At 38.9% G+C, this 19,620-nt stretch overlaps 2 protein-coding genes across 3 annotated transcripts; one reads left to right on the forward strand and one right to left on the reverse strand.

Moving 5' to 3' along the window:
- The first annotated feature begins 7,299 nt into the window (after nucleotides 1-7,299).
- Nucleotides 7,300-13,242, forward strand: LOC105033807 (SNF1-related protein kinase regulatory subunit beta-3). 2 transcript variants are annotated; one of them, XM_010908736.4, is made up of 3 exons: nucleotides 7,300-7,518; nucleotides 12,383-12,452; nucleotides 12,521-13,242. In XM_010908736.4, the coding sequence occupies exons 2-3, from the start codon at nucleotides 12,426-12,428 to the stop codon at nucleotides 12,830-12,832; spliced, it is 339 nt and encodes a 112-aa protein (XP_010907038.1). In that variant the 5' UTR covers nucleotides 7,300-7,518; nucleotides 12,383-12,425; the 3' UTR covers nucleotides 12,833-13,242. The 2 variants fall into 2 exon arrangements, with proteins under 2 accessions (XP_010907038.1, XP_029117238.1); XM_029261405.2 differs by having other exon boundaries at nucleotides 7,323-7,518; nucleotides 12,365-12,452.
- Nucleotides 13,243-16,839: 3,597 nt separating this feature from the next.
- LOC105033813 (high affinity nitrate transporter 2.4) lies at nucleotides 16,840-18,905 on the reverse strand. The gene is made up of 2 exons (XM_019846775.3): nucleotides 18,004-18,905; nucleotides 16,840-17,903 (listed from the first exon to the last, which is right to left on the reverse strand). The coding sequence occupies exons 1-2, from the start codon at nucleotides 18,811-18,813 to the stop codon at nucleotides 17,121-17,123; spliced, it is 1,593 nt and encodes a 530-aa protein (XP_019702334.1). The 5' UTR covers nucleotides 18,814-18,905; the 3' UTR covers nucleotides 16,840-17,120.
- Nucleotides 18,906-19,620: the final 715 nt, after the last annotated feature.

The following is a 19,620-nucleotide window of genomic DNA, read 5'->3' on the forward strand; positions in this document are numbered from 1 at the left end:
TGTCCGAAATTTCTCTCTAACCCTCCGCATATCATTCGAATAATGTAATTACCTATAGAATTAAATGCAATTTCCAAACTGTCCAAACTGGACAATCAATTGACCAATATATATATATATTTTACGGTACCCATACAAAAATATATAATCAAATATATATTTTATACGGATATCGTAGAATATCTTACATTGGTCAACTGACAGGTCTACGTTTTAATGAAATATAATATATTTTAAAATTTTTAAATTAGGATCAAATCAAATTTTAAAATAAATATGAATATAATCTGAATCTAATAAGACAAAAATAAAAAATAATGAGATAAAAATAAAAAATCAAAAAAGAAGGGCGCCGTAGGCCGCACGAGCCCGCCACTGGAGGGCCACCGCGGGGCCCGCCACCTGGGGGCCGTCGGGCCCCGTCGTCGGGGGGCCGCCGCTGGGGCCCATCATCGGGGGGCCGCCGCTACCCATCGCGGGGCCGCCGTCGGGGCCCGCCGCTACCCATCGCGGGGCCGCCGTCGGGGCCCGCCGTAGGGGGCCGCCGCCAGGGTGGCCGTCGAGGCTCGCGGGCCCGCCGCCGGCCGTCTGTCGCCGGTGGGCCAAAAAAAAAAAGAGGGGGGGGGAGAGAGAGAGGAAGTGGGAGAGAAGAGGGAGAGAGAGAGGAAGAGGGAGAGAAGAGGGGGCCGGCCAAGGGAAAGGAAGGGGCGGCCACCGGCAGACCAACCGAAGGGGGTGCGTGGGCCCGTCGTCGGCCGTCTGTCGCCGGCGGGCCAAGGAAAAAGAGGGAGAGAGAGAGGAAGAGGGAGAGAAGAGGGGGCCGGCCAAGGGAAGGGGAGGGACGGGGCGGCCGTCGGTTGGTCTGCCGATAGGGGGCGCGTGGGCCCGCCGTTGGCCGTCTGTCGCCGGTGGGCCAAGGAAAAAGAGGGAGAGAGAGAGAGAGGAAGAGAGAGAGAAGAGGGGGCCGGCCAAGGGAAGGGGAGGGGCGGGGCGATCGCTGGTGGCCCACCGACAGACCAACCGATGGGGGCGTGCGGGCCCGCCGCCAGCCGTCTGTCGCCGGCGAGCCAAGGAAAAAGAGGAAGAGAGAGAGAAGAAGAGGGAGGGAGAGAGGAAGAGGGAGAGAAGAGGGGGCCGGCCAAGGGAAGGGGAGGGGTGGGGCGGCCACCGGCGGACCAACCGGTGGGGGCGCGCGGGCCCGCCGTCGGCCGTCTGTCGTCGGCAGGTCAAGAAAAAAATGGGAGAGAGAGAGAGGAAGAGGGAGAGAAGAGTGGGTCGACCAAGGGAAAGGGAGGGGCGGGGCGGCCGCCGGCGACCCATCGACAGACCAACCGACGGGGGTGTGCGGGCCCACCGTCGGCTGTCTGTCGCTGACGGGCCAAGAAAAAGGAGGGAGAGAGAGAGGAAGAGGGAGAGAAGAGGGAGAGAGAGAAAGGAAGAGAAAAGAGAGAGGAGGGAGCTCACCACCATCGGGAGCTCGCCGTCGTGCCGCTATAGAGGAGAAAACATCAGAGAAACGCCAGAGAAGAAAGAGAAGAGGGAGAGAGGGTTTTTTTTAGATTTTATGCTTTAAAAATGCCAAAAGGAATGGCATTTTTGAAAACGCCATTCTCTTTGGTATTTTCTTTTATTTATTTATTTTTTATGATATTTTTAATTTTTTAGTTATTTTTATGTGATTTTTTAATAAATAAAATTAATTTAAAATGAAGATAGTAATTTGAAATGATAATTTTTTATTTAAATTAAAGTTAATTTTATTAATTTATAATTATAATTTTTATTTTTTTATTATTTTTTCCTTTTATTCACTTCTTTTATGGAATTTTTTTTATTTTTTGGAATTCAAATTAAAATTTTTATAATTTAAAATTTTAATTTGAATTTTCTCCCATTTTTATATTTTTTAGCATTTTTTTTAGATATTTTTTTCTTTATTTGGAATATTTTTAAAAAAATTAAATTTAAATTAATTTAGTAATTTGAAATGATGTTTTTTATTTGAATTATAATTATAATTTTTTTTTAAATTTAAAATTATAATTTTTATTTTTTAATTAGAATTAAAATTTCTATTTTTTTCAATTCAATTATTTTCCCTTTTTTCTTTTTTATGGTGTTTTTTATTTTTTTAAACCAATTTTTTTCTTTTTTTCAAATATTTTTTTAAAAAAATAATTTGAAATGGGAAAAGTAATTTGAAATGATATTTTTTATTTGAATTAAAGTTAAAATTTTTATTAGGTATTTTTTCATTTGTTTGGAATAGTTTTTAAATAAATTAATTTGAAATGGAAATAGTAATTTGAAATGATGTTTTTTATTTTAATTAAAATTAAAAATTTATTTTTTAAAATTAAAATTTATAATTTTATTTTTTTATATTTTTTTAAATTTTTAACTTTTGATGGCACTTTTTATTTTTTTAATTTTTTATTTTTGTGGACATCTTTTTTTTAAAAAATTAATTTGAAATGGGGAAAGTAATTTGAAATGATGTTTTTTATTTGAATTAAAATTAAAATTTTTATTTATTAAAATTTAAAATTATAATTTTTATTTTTTTCATTTCTTTCTCATTTTTTTATGATATTTTTTATTTTTTAGATTTTTTAAGATATTTTTTTTAAAAATTTAATTTTAAATAGAGAAAATAATTTAAAATTATCTTTTTTATTTGAATAAAAATTAGAATTTTTATTTTTTATAATTCATTTAAAATTATAATTTTTAATTTTTTTTCATTTTTTTCTCATTTTTTTCTTCTTTTATGATATTTTTTAAAAAAAATTAATTTGAAAAGGAGATTGTAATTTGAAATGATGATTTTTATTTGAATTAAAATTAAAATTTTTATTTTCTTGAAATTTAGAATTATAATTTTTATTTTTTTTAATTTTTTTTATGGTATTTTTAATTTTTTTTTACAATAATTTTTTTCAGATATTTTTTTAAAAAGATAATTTGAAATGGGGATACTAATTTGAAATGATAATTTTTATTTTTATCAAAATTATAATTTTTATTTTTTTATAAATTTAAAATTATAATTTTTATTTTTTTTTGAGAAAAAAATTAAAATTATCAAATAATATGGTGTTTTTAAAAATATTATTTGATTTGATGATTTTGTTATTTTTTTTTGACGTTGTCTACGTGGAAAATGGAGAAAAAGATGGATGATGTGGCGATGATAAAACGTCGTTATAAAACGTCATTCAAAATAATATTTTATATTTTTTATATTAATTTAATAAATAAATTAAGAATTAATTTATTTTTATAAATAATTTTTTTAAAAATTAATCAGGTAAAGCACTCCTGGTCAGTATACCTCGTTTTCCTTTGCAGCCCTAGCAATTATAGCGCTCTGCACCGAGGACAGTTAATGGACGAAGGACATACAAGGAGAAAGCCGCCAGATTCGGCAGGTCCACCGTTTCCCGTAGCTTGGAATTCGTGGCCTTCCAGCATGGAGAGGGCGAGTGGTGGTCCACGGCGCGGTTTGCGTGGTCCCCGGGGTCACGAATCCTGCCTTCTGCGTTTACGCTCGCTGCGCGGGGTCAGCGAGTGAATGATTGCTGGTTGGACCCTCCGCAGGAAATCATGGCTTGAGAGGACTCGCCTTCTCTGCGTCTCGATCGGACCTGGTCCCTCCTTTTCTAGATTTTTTGTGCTCTTTCGACAGGTGACATCAGCATTAAGAGGGCCAAAAAAAAAAAAAAAAAAAGAAAAACAAAGATGAGACATCCTTGGATGGAGGTGGATCTCCATTTTTCTTTCACATCAAATTCTCCATTTTTCCAAACCTCATTTGAGGTAAAAGATAAAAATTTAAAATAATAAAAATAATTTAAGATTTCACAATAGAATGATAGTATTGAGATTGATTATTTTTTATATATTAATTTTGATGATTGATCATGGATAAAATTTATTTAAGATGACATAAAAATATTTATAAAATCTTGTTCCATGTACCTATTATAGAATAGGGGAGAGGACGTCATTATTCACATATCAATTATGAATTAAGAAAAACTCTAATTTATATGAATCAAATCTTCTCTCTTCATTGAAGTGTTATTTGAAGGACAAAATCATAAGATCTTATATCATAGTGGTCAGAAACGAATCGGACAATATCTTACGTATATGAAGAGAAGATCAATCCATCGGGTCATAAGTTTTTAACTACAATATTGATGCTAGAAAGAGGATTGATGTACTCTGATAGATTATGGTACAGCTCTCATAAATTTTTTAAATTTTTTTTAATAAAAAATTATATTATATTATAGAAAAAAAGAATATCATTAATTTTATATTGATCGTTAGTTAAAAAAAATTTAATTTATATATAATAAAAAAAATTTAATAAGATTTATATTATAGAGATCAAAGATCGGAGTAGATAATATCTTCCATGCATAAGAGTGAAAATCAGTTTGTTCGGACCATGAGTTTTTGACCACAGCAATGCCCATATCATTTGTCATTATTATGAGATATATTAGTTTGTCTTCGTGAAAATATGTGGGTTGAGATTTACGTCATAGTGGTTGTTGATTGATGCAAGACAACCAACAACTTGACCAACACGGGGGAGATAAAACCAAAGCCCGCTCATTATGAGGAGTACGAATTGGTTGGGTTCGAGAAAGCCCATGGAAGGAGACACATCAATCACTAGAACTTATTTACATTTTGGTACATTACACGTCGGGGGAGGCCATAAATGGGATAAGATATTCTATATTTGGTGCTAATTGCGATCCCAAGGTCCCCTTGAAGAATAAAGAATACCCTTGAGCTCCCGGCAAACAACCTTTGATTCGGTGCCGACCAACTCGCAACCCTTCTTTCGTCCTTGTAACATGCTGATAAGGTTTTCAAGATCCCTTCACCGTCACTGACAGCCACCTGGCCCACCTTACGGCTTTGAAATGACGTGCCAAGGGCCCGGATTCACTGGTTGGGCTGCTAATGGGCCCATCATCTCTCAGGCCCATTAGGCTAGGGCCCGCCTTGGTTACTTTTTTTTTTTGGAATTTTTGCATATTAATTGTCACTGACTTACATGTTTAAATATTAATTTCTATAACCGATAACTCCCTATCGATCAATTTGGATATGAACATGGATTCGAATGGATATTATCCATACTACTTTCACCTCTAACTAAACTAGATCTAAACCAAATATTTCTTGTTTATTGCTCTAACCATATTGTTTTACTAACAGGTTGTTCTAATAACTGTTTTGTCCTTAGAGGATTATTAGAAAAACTTTTGATTCTTAGAAAAATAGCATCTTTGTGTGAGAGAAGAGGGGAGAATGAAACACTTAGAAAATAACCTAGGTCCTCTTACTCTCTTCTACTCCCTTGAAAGGTTGATCTTATCATTTCTCAACTCTAGTAATCAATGACCAAAATTTGATTAAGAAACAATGGCAAAAGAGCGGTAACTACAACAAAGAGCATTGCAAGAATCGATATGCAAATATGAACTTTGCAAAGATTAATACATAGGAAAGAGTATAAGGGCTAAGATACAAAAACATACCTTTCCCCCTTCTCTTCTCTATGGAATGGAGAGCTAATAAGGCACAAGATGAGCATAAAATAAACGGCTACATTGTCCATCAGGCTCCGCTCGGTGTTATAATACCCGCAATGCTTCGAATCTATATCTTCACAGATCCAACAGTTTATTCCCAAATTCTCAGTTTGAGCACAATAGGTAATGTTAGACCTCTCCGGCTTCCAAAAAATACATAAATGAATTTGGCAAACTCATTAATCACAATGAAAATGAATAGCATCTAAATGGTAATATATTTAATAAGATTATAACATGAAATGATCCTGACAATCGAAAAATTAAAATTAGCTTCTCAAAACTATGCCTTCTCGCACACAACTTACACCACCTGCTGTGCATCCCAGCACCCCTAACATTCAAAACTAGTCAGTCCTCTAGATCTGCAAAAAGAGTAAGGAAACATGCAGAGCTAATAATATAGTAAGAATTAGATCAAGTGCATAAAATAAAATATTTAAATAAATATTAATAGCTCCATGAGTCCATAAGAAGCATTTTGGCAATAAAATAAGAGTTATGTATCTGGCTTAAGAATAGTCAAATAAATTTGGAACAAGTATTTTCTTAAAATGAAAGCACAATTTTTAGATTTTAAAAAACATCAAAAGGCTCACAATTTACAAACTTTCTGGTCATCATTAGATTCTCAAAAGCTCACGAACTCCAAAAGTATATTTCGATCTCAAAGAAAGAATATATCACGATCATTTATAAAATTTCAGGCTTGATCCATGGCATAAAAATCATATTCATATGAAAAACCACAACGCATAATTCTTAGTTTCAAACATCTGTGTATTGAGGGGGAAAACTACCAAAAAAAAAAAAAAAAGGGGTTCAAAGGGTGTATCACCATCTAGAGTTTACCACATAATTGTATTCAAGTAAAAATATTTAATTACATCATGTGTGCTTACGTAAATGATAACACCAAAATAAAGGATATCAAGAAAATGCATGTAAATGTTTTTCCACCATCATTTCAACAAGTAATCATACAAAATGAGTAATAATTTATTGATAAAAAGGTAACCATCCAGTTCATGGTATCAATTTTCTATAAACAATACATGAAGTTGAATTTTAAATTTTCTTGATGTGAGAGGGTATTTATAAGTTAAGAGCATAATTTACAAGGATCTTTGTGGGTATATATTTATTCTCATATTGATTGTTCACTCAAAAAATATTGGGTACTCATACAGAACTAAAAAATCTAAATAATACATGTCGGCTAGTCTTTTTAGATAAGATCTTGAAGTTGTGGCAAATGGTATTAGAGTGGATCCAGTGCATAACTTATGTGAACTAAGAAATAATGGGGTAGTTACGTGGTATCATAGCTCAAGTTTGCTGGAGGTCATGACTCATGAATTTTGAGAATAAGTGTTTATTTTCTTAGCTTATTCTCCTCGATATTGATCCAAGGGCCAATGTAAACACTTGACTTGGGAGTTGTGGTCTGCAATTGTTTTGGATTGACCCATGAGCCTATTTTTAAGGCCCGTGGGTTAGATTTGGGACAAAGCAGGACCTGATTTCTTAAAGAGACCAAATAGAATCTAGATTCCAGATGTTGGAGCTCCGTAACCGATGCGATCCGATCCAATTAAACCTAACCTAACACGGCCCATACATTAGCCGGGCCTAATCTGAGTCACTCCCAGCCCTACCTGACCCGACCCGAAATTCCCTTTTCAATCATATACCAACCACCAAACCACAATTTCCCAATTCTCTTCCCGAAATCCGGTGGAACCCTAGCCCAGCCCCCTCCGGCCTACCTCCGGCGACATTGACTCCCGGCCATCACCCCGCACACCGGAGACCAGCCGTCCGAGCCTCTACCCTTGCCTTGGTCCTCGCCGCTGGCTTCTGATGGGATGTTCTTCTTGCGTTGTCACTTCTGAAGGTAAGCTCGACTTCCCTTTCGGTTTCATACGGCGGCGCGTCTCGGAAACGCGCTGCCTTGTTTGATCTCGCGTGACCTCTTTGTTTCCCTCACTTTCAAATCATGGATAGCTGTCTTTAGATTCGGAACATGACATCCTTTCTTGTTTTAGGGGTTGTGTACTTGGTTCTGATTTGGTTGTACCATTTTAGGGCAGCAAAACTTTGTTTTCATCCAGGATGAACAATTCCTGAGCATAAAGAGAGTTCCTTTTCCGCTCTAAAAGGATAAAAGAGCCAATTTTAGTTCATCGTGTTGATCCGATGTGAATTCGGTTTACCCTTATTTCATAAAGATGGTTAATCTCTTGTTTTAATTAAGCTGAAGTTTGTTTTTCCTTCTGAGCAGGTCTTGTAAGATGAATTTTGTGTTTGTCTTACTAGGTGACACTTGTCTTTACTGAACAAGTTTTTCAGTTCGATTTCTTTGGCTTATTAATTATATAAATGGTTCCTTAGTTTGACGGCATTTCGTAGCTTTTCCAGTCTTTTAGTGAGTGGTAGCTTCATTCATTAAAGAAGTTCTTATCGTTATGGAATTAATTCTAAATCCAGACCACAAAAACTTCAGAGTAATCAGATAGAGTACATACCATATTTATTACTTTTTAAAGATAAAGCATTTAAGACTATTGATTTAATATAGTTTAAGGGGACTTGGCTGATATGGTTCTTGAAGTGATGCGTATGTTTTTTCTCTCTCTCTCTCTCTCTCTTTTTTTAAACCTTTAGTTTATTTGGATGTTTTCAGTGGAATTGTATTTCACTGCCAGTTATTATGCTTAGCATGCATTTTATTGTTTATTCATTAATTATTATCATTTACATTTAGATGCACTTCTGCTTAGCAAGTTTTCTATTGTTTATTCATTAATTATTAGCAGTTACATGTGTAGAATACTCTGCAAGCCTTTGTCTTGGTATATTTTAGTAATCATATAGTTTCTTGTTTTAGCCTTGCTTAAATTGTGTGTTTTTCTTTACTATTCTTCAGGTGTATGATAATGCCAGCTTTTGCATTAGACTATTTTAGATTTGTTTTGATAAAATTGACTTGTTTATTAACAGTCATTATGCATAGTTAGCATGATGTTAGTATCTAATTTCATCTAGGTAAGTTAATAATCATTTTGGGCAAAAAGTCTATATTCTCTTTTGTAAAGGAAATAAAGATCAAGGGTGCTTATCAATCAAGTTGGTTCAGGTTACAGGCTAACCAGGAAATGACCTAATCCCAATCAGTTCTCAATTTTTGGAACCAGAAACTGAACCAATCAATGTTGGAACCCAAGCCAGCCCAATCAAGATTGGGTTTGTTCTCAGATTTTCCCTTTTTTAAAGAAATATGTAATTGTTGACTTTAGTCAAGAACAATATAATACCTCGATCCACAACACATAAAAGTGAAGCTATCATAGAGGATCGTAAGTAAAAATAATAAAAATAAAATCCAGCTACTACAACCTTTTCTTTTTTGCAAAAGATAGAAAAAACAAGAAAGTTATAATCTATGTCTAATACAAACTAACAAATCAAGGCAAATTTCATATCTATTGTTTTTTTTTTTTTGGTAGGTGGCAACTTCCATGTCCATCAACTTAACCACAGTTATTTTATGTGTATCAAAATGTCAATATATAAAAAAAAAAGATACTTAGGGAAAAGAGAATTATTCAAACGTTTAATGCAAGCATAAGAAAAATTTTTAATCAAACCTGTCCATCAAAGTAGAAATAAAAGTAAAATCTAAGGATAATAAAGGAAGATTTCTAATGTCACAATTTCCACTCCAACAAATAGTGTGCATATGTATCAGGTTGGGTCGTGTTTGGGTTACTTGACCCTTTAACCTAGACTCGACCTGGGCCAATTGGATTTGAAAAAATTGGAACTGGAACCAATCCAATCCTATCTAAAATCTGAATCCATGTGCCCCCCCCCCCCCAACTTGAAAAGCCATTTTTGAAAGGAAAAAGAAAAAAAAAATCCTACCTACCTCAACTTGCTGATTGTTTGTCTTTTGATAGTGCATGTCTTTCAATTATGGTACTTGTGAAGTGTTGAGTGTTAATGTGATATTGTAGGGTATGCTATTTATTATTGTGCATTGTGTAATAGTAAAATTAAATTCAACATGTGGTCATCAATAGAATAGGGGATTATAAGATCGTGGACTGGATATGAACATCCAAATGTATATTACTGTGCAGTTTCTTGGTATAAAGTAATAGGAGGTTTTGAAATTAAGTTGGCAAAGGCCAGAAGTGTAAATGCGGGATTTGCTAGAAGCAGAAGATAAGGACCCAATAGGAGTAGTGCTGGTCAAGATATTGAGTCAGTAATATTAGAGATTAAGAAGGTAAAGACCTAACAATGGAAGGAAGCACATGATAGATTGAGGAGTCAATTTGGCTGATATGGTTTTGTAGTAAACACATCAGTTCCCTTGTACTTTGATAACCAAAATAATGTTCATACAACGAACAATCCACTGCTCCATGAGTATATGAATTATTTCGAGATTGGCTATCATTTCACTTGCCATCATTATTTTTTTTGTCATTTAGTATGGTGATTCAAAGACTTCGGACAAAAACTTTTTGGATTTACTCTGATCATCGGTTATGTCATGGGTGACCAAGATGCATTATGGTTGAGTCTGTATTAGTCAATCTCAATTGCCAGCATCAATGGCAACTATGAAAGTTAAAATTAAGTGGAATGGCTATTTAGGTGAACGAGCAAGTCCTTTCTATACATGTCCCTAGCTTCAGACTTGATGGGATAATTGCAACCACTCCCCTTTTTGTCCATATCTTACCACACGACATTTCATGGCATCCTACTTTTTGTTATTCATTCACCACCACCAAGCACATCAGTGTTCTTCCATTGTGGTGCATGCACACCTGAAGCCATTGCCGCTGTCCCCCTCCACCCTTGATAATATCTTTATCCTGGTTACCTCACATACTTTCTGTCCATGAAAATCTCCAGTTAATCCTTTATTGATGTTCCATGGATATCAGATCTCTCTAACTTAAATTCCTCTTGACCTCCATCTTGACGGCCAGCAACTTGACTTGCCAATCTTCATTTTAGCCTCCTTGTGATCCCCAGCCCCTACCTCCTCTAGCTTTTGGCATCCTTTGTTGTTATTATTGATGCCTTCTGCTACCATTCCCTCTTATAAGGACCATGGAAGTGCATTGTTGATGAATGGATCAGTGTAATGGGGCAAAGGCAAAGGGGAGGTGGTCTACTAGTATTGTCAGTGGCTGAGGTAGGGTGATGAGGTGGAGGTGGAGTAGGGTAGAATGGTGAAAGAGTATTGCTGATTGCCAAGGTTGGGGAATGGGAGAGGTGATGGAAGGCTATCACTGGTGGTCAAGCGAGGAAAACAAAATAGAGACAGGAGAGGAGGTGATGGAGAAAACAAGATTGAGATGAAGGAAGGGAGGCAATGGAGCACATAATTAGTGGCAAGGCAAGGGATGCTAAATCAAGATGGTGGAAGCTCATAGTTGATGGCCAAAGAAGGGGATGAGAGTAAGGAGGTTGAGAGGAGGTGCAAGTGTTAACTGTTTGTTTTAACTGATGGTTGTACAACAAACATCACAGACAACATTAACCAAAAGTGATCCATAGTAGGAGCTGAGGGCCATCTTCCTGGGTTCTAATGACTCCTATAATTAGACTTCTCATCAGAATGGAGAATACTAATGCTGATTTTTCAAGTTGCATGCTTCTGTAGCTTGCTTATTGACTGAAATAGAAAAAAAATCTCACAATTGGAAATTTGCTAGGTCAAATTTTTGTCTTCGATGTGTGTTGAAACTTTAAGGCTGCATTTGGTTCTGAGTTAAAGGTCAAGTGGAATAGATGTTCCTTCACTCCATTTATTCCACTTTAATATGCTAATAGCTAACCAGGGGTGTGGCTTAAGTAAGGTGTTGATGCCCACTACCTATCCACGAAGCTGGATAAAATGTTGTTTGGTTGCCGCTCGGTTAACCACACCTTTTTGGGGAATGGCACATATGCTGCTTAGTTGCAAAAATGGTAAAAGGTAAAAGGTTAGGGGAGAAGGGTAAAATGGGAGAAAAAAGGACAGATGAGGGTCTTACCAACCTGGTTAAATTTATTTCTTCTCCCTCGAAATATCTTCAACCATGGTTAGCTGGTTAAAGGGTCTTGACGGGCTATGTTTAACCAGCCAATAAGTTGGTGTTTTTGGTGGGTTAAATGGACACCACCACTTAACTAGTGGTTTTCCAGGGACCAAATGCGGTCTAGAAGATTAGTCTATTTAGAACGAGGTTTAACTTCACTTTTAAAAAATAAAGCCCACTTCTTCTACTGAACTCTGAATTAACTACTCCACCCTACGCGAAGGAGTAATTTATTTCAGAGTAAAGAGGATAGGATGTTGGAGTAAGCTACTCATTTACTCTAGTTTATCTTATTCTAAAACCAATCACAACCTATATACGTAGGCAGCTGTTGTGTTATGCCTCCATAAGTACAATCTATCAAGATCTGTTCTGATTCCAGTAACATCTGCTTTCTCCTTTGGTTTGAACCAGACCACATTCTTTGTGCACCGGGTAGAACATGCTTGAATGAGCTGCAAACGTGCATATTAATTGTTATGATAGCCATTAGCCATGCAGGTTAGATTTGCTTACAATTAGATTCACAGCAGAACAATGTACATTTACCTTTTTTTATCACAACCTAGATTTGCATGAAGTGTGTATGCCTATAAAGTTGGTTGCATTTATCATATCCTTAAACTTGATCGACAGAGATTTTATTTTCCTCAGGCATATCACTGCCCAGCACTGCTAGTCAGTTCTACTTTGAATCATGGATGGCCCAAGGAGAGATGATCATGTAAGCGTCAGTCCGCAGGATTATCTCTGATTAATCTGGTTTACGTGCTGACAACAGCCATGATGCAGGAAGGAGTGAATGTTATGGGATTTGAAGTTCCTAGTTCACCGGATTCAAGCTACAACAACCCCATCCCTGGAAATGAAGATGAAGCTAGGGAGCCACCAGTGGTACCACCTCACCTGCAGCATTCCTTGCTGAGCTTTGTGCCAAGCCAAGATGATTCTAGCAGTCTCCCATTGCCTCAGCATGTTATTCTTAACCACCTCTACATACAGAACCGAGAGAGCCCTAGATCTGTCGTAGCTTTGGGCATCACCCATCGCTTCCGTTCAAAATTTGTCACAGTTGTGCTCTACAAGCCAGTCCAGAGAAGATGAATTTGATGATTGGTCATTCATTGTTATTTTTTGGCTTTTACTAAATTGCTGAGGAAAGTTGACTGCGCTCTCGGGATTTGTGGCCAAACTGCAAGTGGAGGAAATCCATTGCGATTTCCCATTATTTTAGAATGGAACAATCGTTTATTCATTTAGCTTTTCCGGCTTCAGATGGTGTTGGATTCGGTTTCTTTGGTGTTCTGTAAGTCTATACAGGCACTTTTGTTGAGTTGTTCGTGGATATCGACTAAATGAATTTTATTTCTGTAGTCTTTGTAATATGACTTGGGTACAAGCTGCTCAAAAGCTTCAGTGCTGGGAGGATTAACTGTTTAAACCGCCTTCTCATGCACCAGTTATACTTCAGTGCTGACTTAAAAGGTATATAACGTTTCTTTTGTTTCTTTGTATTTTGTGAGTGAATGAGATGGCTTCGTGTTACCCTGCCGCTGATGTCAAGCTCTTGGCGAGGATTACTACCGTTTGCCATCTGTTTCTCTCTTTGCTTGTGTTGCTTCCTTTCTTGGATGGAATCCAGGTCTTTTACTATTCCATGTATGTTTTGGGTAAAAGGGACGGGCAAATGCCTCTAAACTCCAATGTTCAATGCAGAATTTGAATCCAATCTTCTATTATAACCAGTTTTTAGCCCTCTGACATTCCAGCACAGGATTTTGTTTATACCTATAGCAAATCATAATTTTCTTTTATCTTACGTTAACTCAAACCTAGACTTGATCCAACCTGAACCCAAATGTGTTAGGTTGGGCTTGGTTATGGTTAACCCAACTACACCCAAGTGATTCTGGGTATTAAAAATTTTTTTGAATGAACTTGGCCTGCCTCGACTAACTGGGTCCAAGCCTAATATCCTCGCCTGAAATTAAACAGAAACGGGTTCCGGACATCATGGGCATGGCCCGGTTGTAGGTAATTGCTTTGCTACCTTGGAGTTGGAGCCGCTATTCTTTTAGGTGCAAGCTATGCATATTAAGGAAAAAGAGAAGGAAATTCTTGATATTTGGCAAGTAAGGCGGCTTCTGAAGGCTCACTGAACTTTGAGCTTGTTGCAGTGACTCTGCTCCGGATTGATCACAAACTGTTGTATCAGCTTGAGGCTTTCCTTTTTCTTTAGCACTTAGCAGCATGAAACTTTCAGGTGTGAAAAATCTCAGATTTCTTGCTTCACGAGCAAAACCCTAATAAGGAATGCTCCGATCCAAGACTTTATTAGCTGCGAGGCTGTGGAATCCCATTCATTTCGTCGATAGATCTTGGAGAAGGCCGGTAATTCTCTCCTACTTCAAACAGCAATGGTAGCCGATCGCTCACTTTCCAACTGATGCTTTGATTGTTAATACCATAACATGCTAATCTATTGGAAGTCTTGTATATTACCCTGGTCTAAAGAGAGATAAAAGCTCCGAAACAAGAAGACGCTTTAGACTAATTAGCATGCGCATCTACTAGATCTTCAAGGAACTTTTTTACCAATTTGGCTTGAGCTCACTGTTTTGAAGATCATCTCCCAAAGGCAGAATGTGTTCATAAATCTTGTGTTGAGAATTATCTATGAGATTTAGTTCCACATGGAATAATTAGGAGGTAAAACGATTTATATAAATAATTGGGACCAAACTTAATAGCTTACTGTTTTGAGAGAACTTAGATTCCAGTATGTATACCAAGTCCTTTTAATATACCAAGGAACATGTCCGGGTCTATATATCAAACCTCATCTTCCAATTGATAATAGCCGACGGTCCCTCTAGATTTTTATACATATAATTTTAGCCAATATTCCTAATCATATATCAATCTCGTAATTAAAATATATTTTTGTATTAATTATTTATTATTTTTATAAATAAAAAATATAAAATACATTTTTTGAGGAAATAAAACATAACATATGCTTCACGCTAATTTATTGAGATGGTTAATTCGATTAAAAGCTTCTCTAAAGCGAACTGGGACTACAAAATGCTTGATTCATTACTAATTCGCTGAGACCAATTTAAGCTGGATTTGACCTGAACACCAGTCTCTCATGGACGGCTTGCTTGTTTGGGAACCTGCCCCAAGCTTCAGAAAGGAGATGACCGAAACGAAAAAACAATTCTGTCTTTGTTCTCCATGGCAATTAAATTAATAGCAGCTCAAAGCTTGCTTAGGTAGGATAAGTTCCCAGCTGCTATCAACAACTCCTTGGCGATTTAAAAAAAAAAAAAAAAAAACAAAACTCCCATTTCAGTAAACTTGTCACCAACGTTTTGCGCAAGAACTTTAAAAATTCAGAAGTCAGATTCCTGAAACAAAGGAAATAATAATTATAAGTTAAGGGTTGGACCACAAGAGTTTATATTTTTCAGCCTGCACGTCTCATCATGATGTGCATCCGGCCGACCATAATACATTATTGTATAAATCTTTCTTTCCATGCATCACCGGCGTGCATGATGGGCCAAAAATCCGACAGGTCTGAACCTACCTTGAAGTATAAAACAGAAATTATCTGCTGCTTGTTCGAACTCACGAAACATCTCATCTGGCTGTTCTTCAATTTAGCAGCAGCATATCTTAGTCGGTCATAACCTACTTCCATACTGTTGTATGGGATAATCCCAATTAATGACTGAGGATAGTTGGATTCAGCTAAGAGTTATATATGCTCTGGGATGTTTACAGTATTATGTTGGATTTTGATAGTAAGAAGGGATAGGTGATAGAGTTTGGCCTTAGTCAACGTCGCTAGGAGCTTTGTATCGAGAGTCCATTAATCTTCGTTTTAGTTGGAAATGAAAGTATATGGCACATTACTATCATATTGCTTAATTAATTAATTATGATTAATGATGGTGTCCGGGTTCTTTTTGTGCCTCAGGTAACAAGATTTAACAATTGCTAAGTGATTTGTGTAAAGAAAATAAAAGAGAGAAGAAATAGAAAATATATTTGATTAAGAATGATTCTGATACAATATATGTAGGTCCATTAATGGAAGAATCAATCATGACCGGCGGACGAGGAATAACTCCACTCTTCTAATCACAACTAATTCTGTTACTTGATCCCCATGTCGAAAAGTGGATCGACTCTTTGCTTTCAGGAGAGACTTGAACCACTTCTTTAAAAATAGAAAGATATCCACCACCAGTTCATGAGTCATTCGAGCTTCATACACATCACTCTAATAGTCCCTTAAACCTCCAGGTGCGAGCAAATTGAAACTCCAATTCATAGATCCCTTAATGGCCTATGTGCAGAAACATATAAATTGAAACTCTTAGAGTCAATATTCATGTCACAGCAAATTAAGCCTTCACTCTTTTGGTAGACTTTGATTCACATCCATATAAAGGGCTGTTTTACTTTACGGGAACAAAATTTAATTTTTGAAAATATGATGCCTGGAAAAATAGTTTTGATATATTTGGCCGTTCATGAAAAAATGACATGCATATTCTAAAATGCCTTATGTTTAATTGAACATCTATTTTTTAGAAAAAATTATATAAAATATCTAGTATAATTCAATAAAAAAAAAATCTTGCCACATCCCATTCATGCCTTTAAATATATTTTTTAAAAAAAAAAAAAGAACCTAATTTTTTTTGTATGAGAAAACTAAAAACTCATGTCACATATCAGTTTCTCTTTTCTATGAAACATGAAAAGCTTATTCTCGTAAGAACATCACTTTCCAGTCTCTCTTTTGAAAACTTATTTTTCCATTGAAACCAAATATTATCTAATTTTTTATTAAAAAAAAGAAAAATCCAATTTTAAAATCTATGCATATATAAACCAACTCAATTAAACCTAACCCAACGGTAACTTTCTGACGTTGGGTTTACATTAGGCGATGAGAGTTAGATTAAATTAGAATGGTTAGTCCTCAACCTGACCCAACCTGTATGTGTTGCAGCCACGTTCCTTTCCTCTGCATCAAGAATCTATGACATGGCAAAATAAAATCCCAAAATTTACTCTAATTCTAGTTTAGTGAAAAAAGTTGCAGTTTAATTTTCTTTTTAAGTGGCAAACCTCATACATTCTTGCTTCGAATCAAACATACTGGGTGCCATTACATGGGGCGAGTAAGACATATCATATTCTACACAGAATGCAGCAGCAGCATTCTAATGTAGGCATATATAACAAAGAGAAAAATGCAAGAGACACGTCACTAGCACGCCAGCGTAGAACAAATTTAAACTTGGAGAATTATTCCTCCTCTCTCCGAGCTCGCCAGCTCTTCCCCAGGGGCAAATTAAGGACGTGCTCTCTATACCATATGCCCCGGCGACACATCCGGTGTAGGCGCCGACGCCACACGCCTGCCGCGCTCCGACCGGCTGTTCTCGGCGAACCTGAGGCTGGCCTGGTGCATCCCCTTCTGCTTCTCCTCCTCGTTCCACTCCGACGCATAATAGTACTCCTCGGTCGACTTCATGGCGTCGGTCGATGGCGGCAGGAACATGCTCCCCCACTGCGGGAAGTGCACCAACGTCACCGGCAGCGTGCACGCCATGATCATCACCCCCATGAGCACGAGCCCGGTCGAGGTCGAGTACCGGCTGCTGGTAAAGAAGAGGAGCTGCGTGAGTCCCGAACCGAAATTCCCTCCGGCGCCGGTCAGGCCGGAGATGATGCCGAGCGAGCGGCGGGAGATGAAGGGGATGATGCCGAAGGTGGCGCCGCAGGCGGCCTGCGCGCAGATGGAGAACAAGATCATGGCGAAGACGGAGATGGGGAGGGATTGGGCGAGGCCGAGCCAGAGGCAGAAGGCGCCGCCGAGGGTCTGGAGGATCCACAGGTTCCAGAGACGGGCTCGCATGCCGAAGCGCCGCGCGCCGAGGTCAGACATGTATCCGCCGAAGGGGCGGGCGGCGAAGTTGGCCATGCCGAAGCATGCCGCGATGATGCCGGCGGTGCGGAGGTTGAGGTCGAAGCGATCGAAGAAGTACTCCGCTATAACATTGTCGGTGGTAAGCTCCACCCCCATGGAGTAGCCGTAGAGGAGGACAAAGATCCATGTCCGGTAGTTGGTGATGGCATACCGTAGCACCTAAAATTAGAATATTATAAAAAAAAACGAGGATTAATTCCAATTTTAGATTAATTACTATTCATTTGGGGATCGGGAATTGGCAGATAAGAATATATACCTGGGAGAATTTATCCTTATTGACGTCTCCCTTCTTCTGAAGGGCGCCGAGGTTGCCGTCGGGGAGGTCCTGGCCGAGGGTGAGGACGAGGATGCCCATGACGACGTGCATGAGGCCGGGGATGAAGAAGGCGATGCGCCAGGCGGTGAAGGGGGTGGCGCCGGCCTTGCGGATGACGTCGTAGACGAGGGGCATGAGGAGCTGGGTGGCGCCGCCGCCCATGTTGCCCCAGCCGGCGGCGGTGCCGTTGGCGAGCCCGATGATCTTGCTGTTGAACATGGTGCTCATCCAGTACTGGCACGACACGAAGGTGGCGAGAGAGAAGCCGATGAGGAATCGGATGATGATGTAGCCGCCGGCGCTCGACACCAACGACATGCAGAAGACGGTGGGGGCGGAGAGCATGATGAGGAAGGCGCAGCCGTAGCGGGGGCCGAGAAGGTCGCAGACGGCGCCCATGACGAGACGGGAGAAGATGGAGCCGGACACCGAGGCGACGCCGGCGTTGCCGATGTCTCCCTTGGTGAGGTTGAGGTTGTCGCGGATGATGGGGACGAGCGGCGCGGCGGCGAAGGTGGAGATGAAGCAGGTGAAGAAGGAGATCCAGGAGAGGTGGAAGGTGCGCATGTGGGGCTTGGCGAAGGACAAGAGCTTGAAGGCCTTCGCCTTGTGCTCCGAGTCGACCGGGAGGTCGAACTTGGCGCCGGTGTCGGTCGGGACCGACGGCGAGGTCACCGAGAAGGCAAGAGTGGGCTCTCGGCCCGTTACGCCGTGCATCGAGCTCCCTGGTGCGCCGATACCCTCCGCCATTATTGGATCTTCCTCCCTTGCTAGCTTAAGCTTGGTCGGAGGGAAGTATGGAATGGAATGGGGGGGTGGGTTGAAAGTGTTTGGTTTTTGGTTTGGAGGGAAGGAGTGTAGTTTGAGTGGGGGGAGAGTTTGGACCATTATTTATTGGGAGTAGCCGTTGACCAAGGAAGAGCCAAATTAAGGCTAGCCTTTGCTCAATTAATATTTTTTTCTCTGTTAATTTGGAGTTTGGAGGTGAGACATGGAACCGTGGCGCCGCGTAGCTAAAATGGCCCATGGGGCTGGCCCCATGGGATGTTCCAAGGATCAGCTATGAAAGGGGAATCTGGATCCCAACCAAACTGAAGCCTAATTTTTTATAGCTGACTGCTCGTCTGAACAACTTGCTACAGATAATTAATAGGATGGATGCTACAAGGAGAGGAGAGTACAGATATCAATTCTAGAGTGATTACCTTTTCCTTGGCGGAATCTATCGCTATTATCTCACCATAGCCAGCCTGATGTCGCTGTTATCTCACCATATAGCCAGCAGTAATGTCGGCGGACACTCCATCAGGCTTACACGGAAAGGTGTGTTCTATGGACAGAAATGCTACCATTGGATCGAGCATAGTATATAGGCTGCACTGCAGGGTATTGTATAGCTCTTCGTGACCACTTTCAGAAGATAGATGGTCATCAAATAAGATGGATCGACAAGCACTAGCATCATATATAGCATGTGTTTCTTGATGGCTATTCATCTCTTAATAGTGGCCATGGAATATTGCATATTACTCTACAGTGCGATCCGCATGCCATATA

Source organism: Elaeis guineensis, chromosome 4, assembly GCF_000442705.2.
Source record: "Elaeis guineensis isolate ETL-2024a chromosome 4, EG11, whole genome shotgun sequence".
Taxonomy (NCBI): Eukaryota; Viridiplantae; Streptophyta; class Magnoliopsida; order Arecales; family Arecaceae; genus Elaeis; species Elaeis guineensis.

Coding starts and splice junctions, on each gene's coding strand:
- LOC105033813 (XM_019846775.3), bottom strand. CDS start 18,813: ATGGCGGAGGGTATCGGCGCACCAGGGAGCTCGATGCACGGCGTAACG. Junction 17,904..18,003: donor ATAAGGATAAATTCTCCCAG/GTATATATTCTT, acceptor TTCTAATTTTAG/GTGCTACGGTATGCCATCAC.
- LOC105033807 (XM_010908736.4), top strand. CDS start 12,426: ATGGATGGCCCAAGGAGAGATGATCAT. Junction 12,453..12,520: donor GCCCAAGGAGAGATGATCAT/GTAAGCGTCAGT, acceptor GCCATGATGCAG/GAAGGAGTGAATGTTATGGG.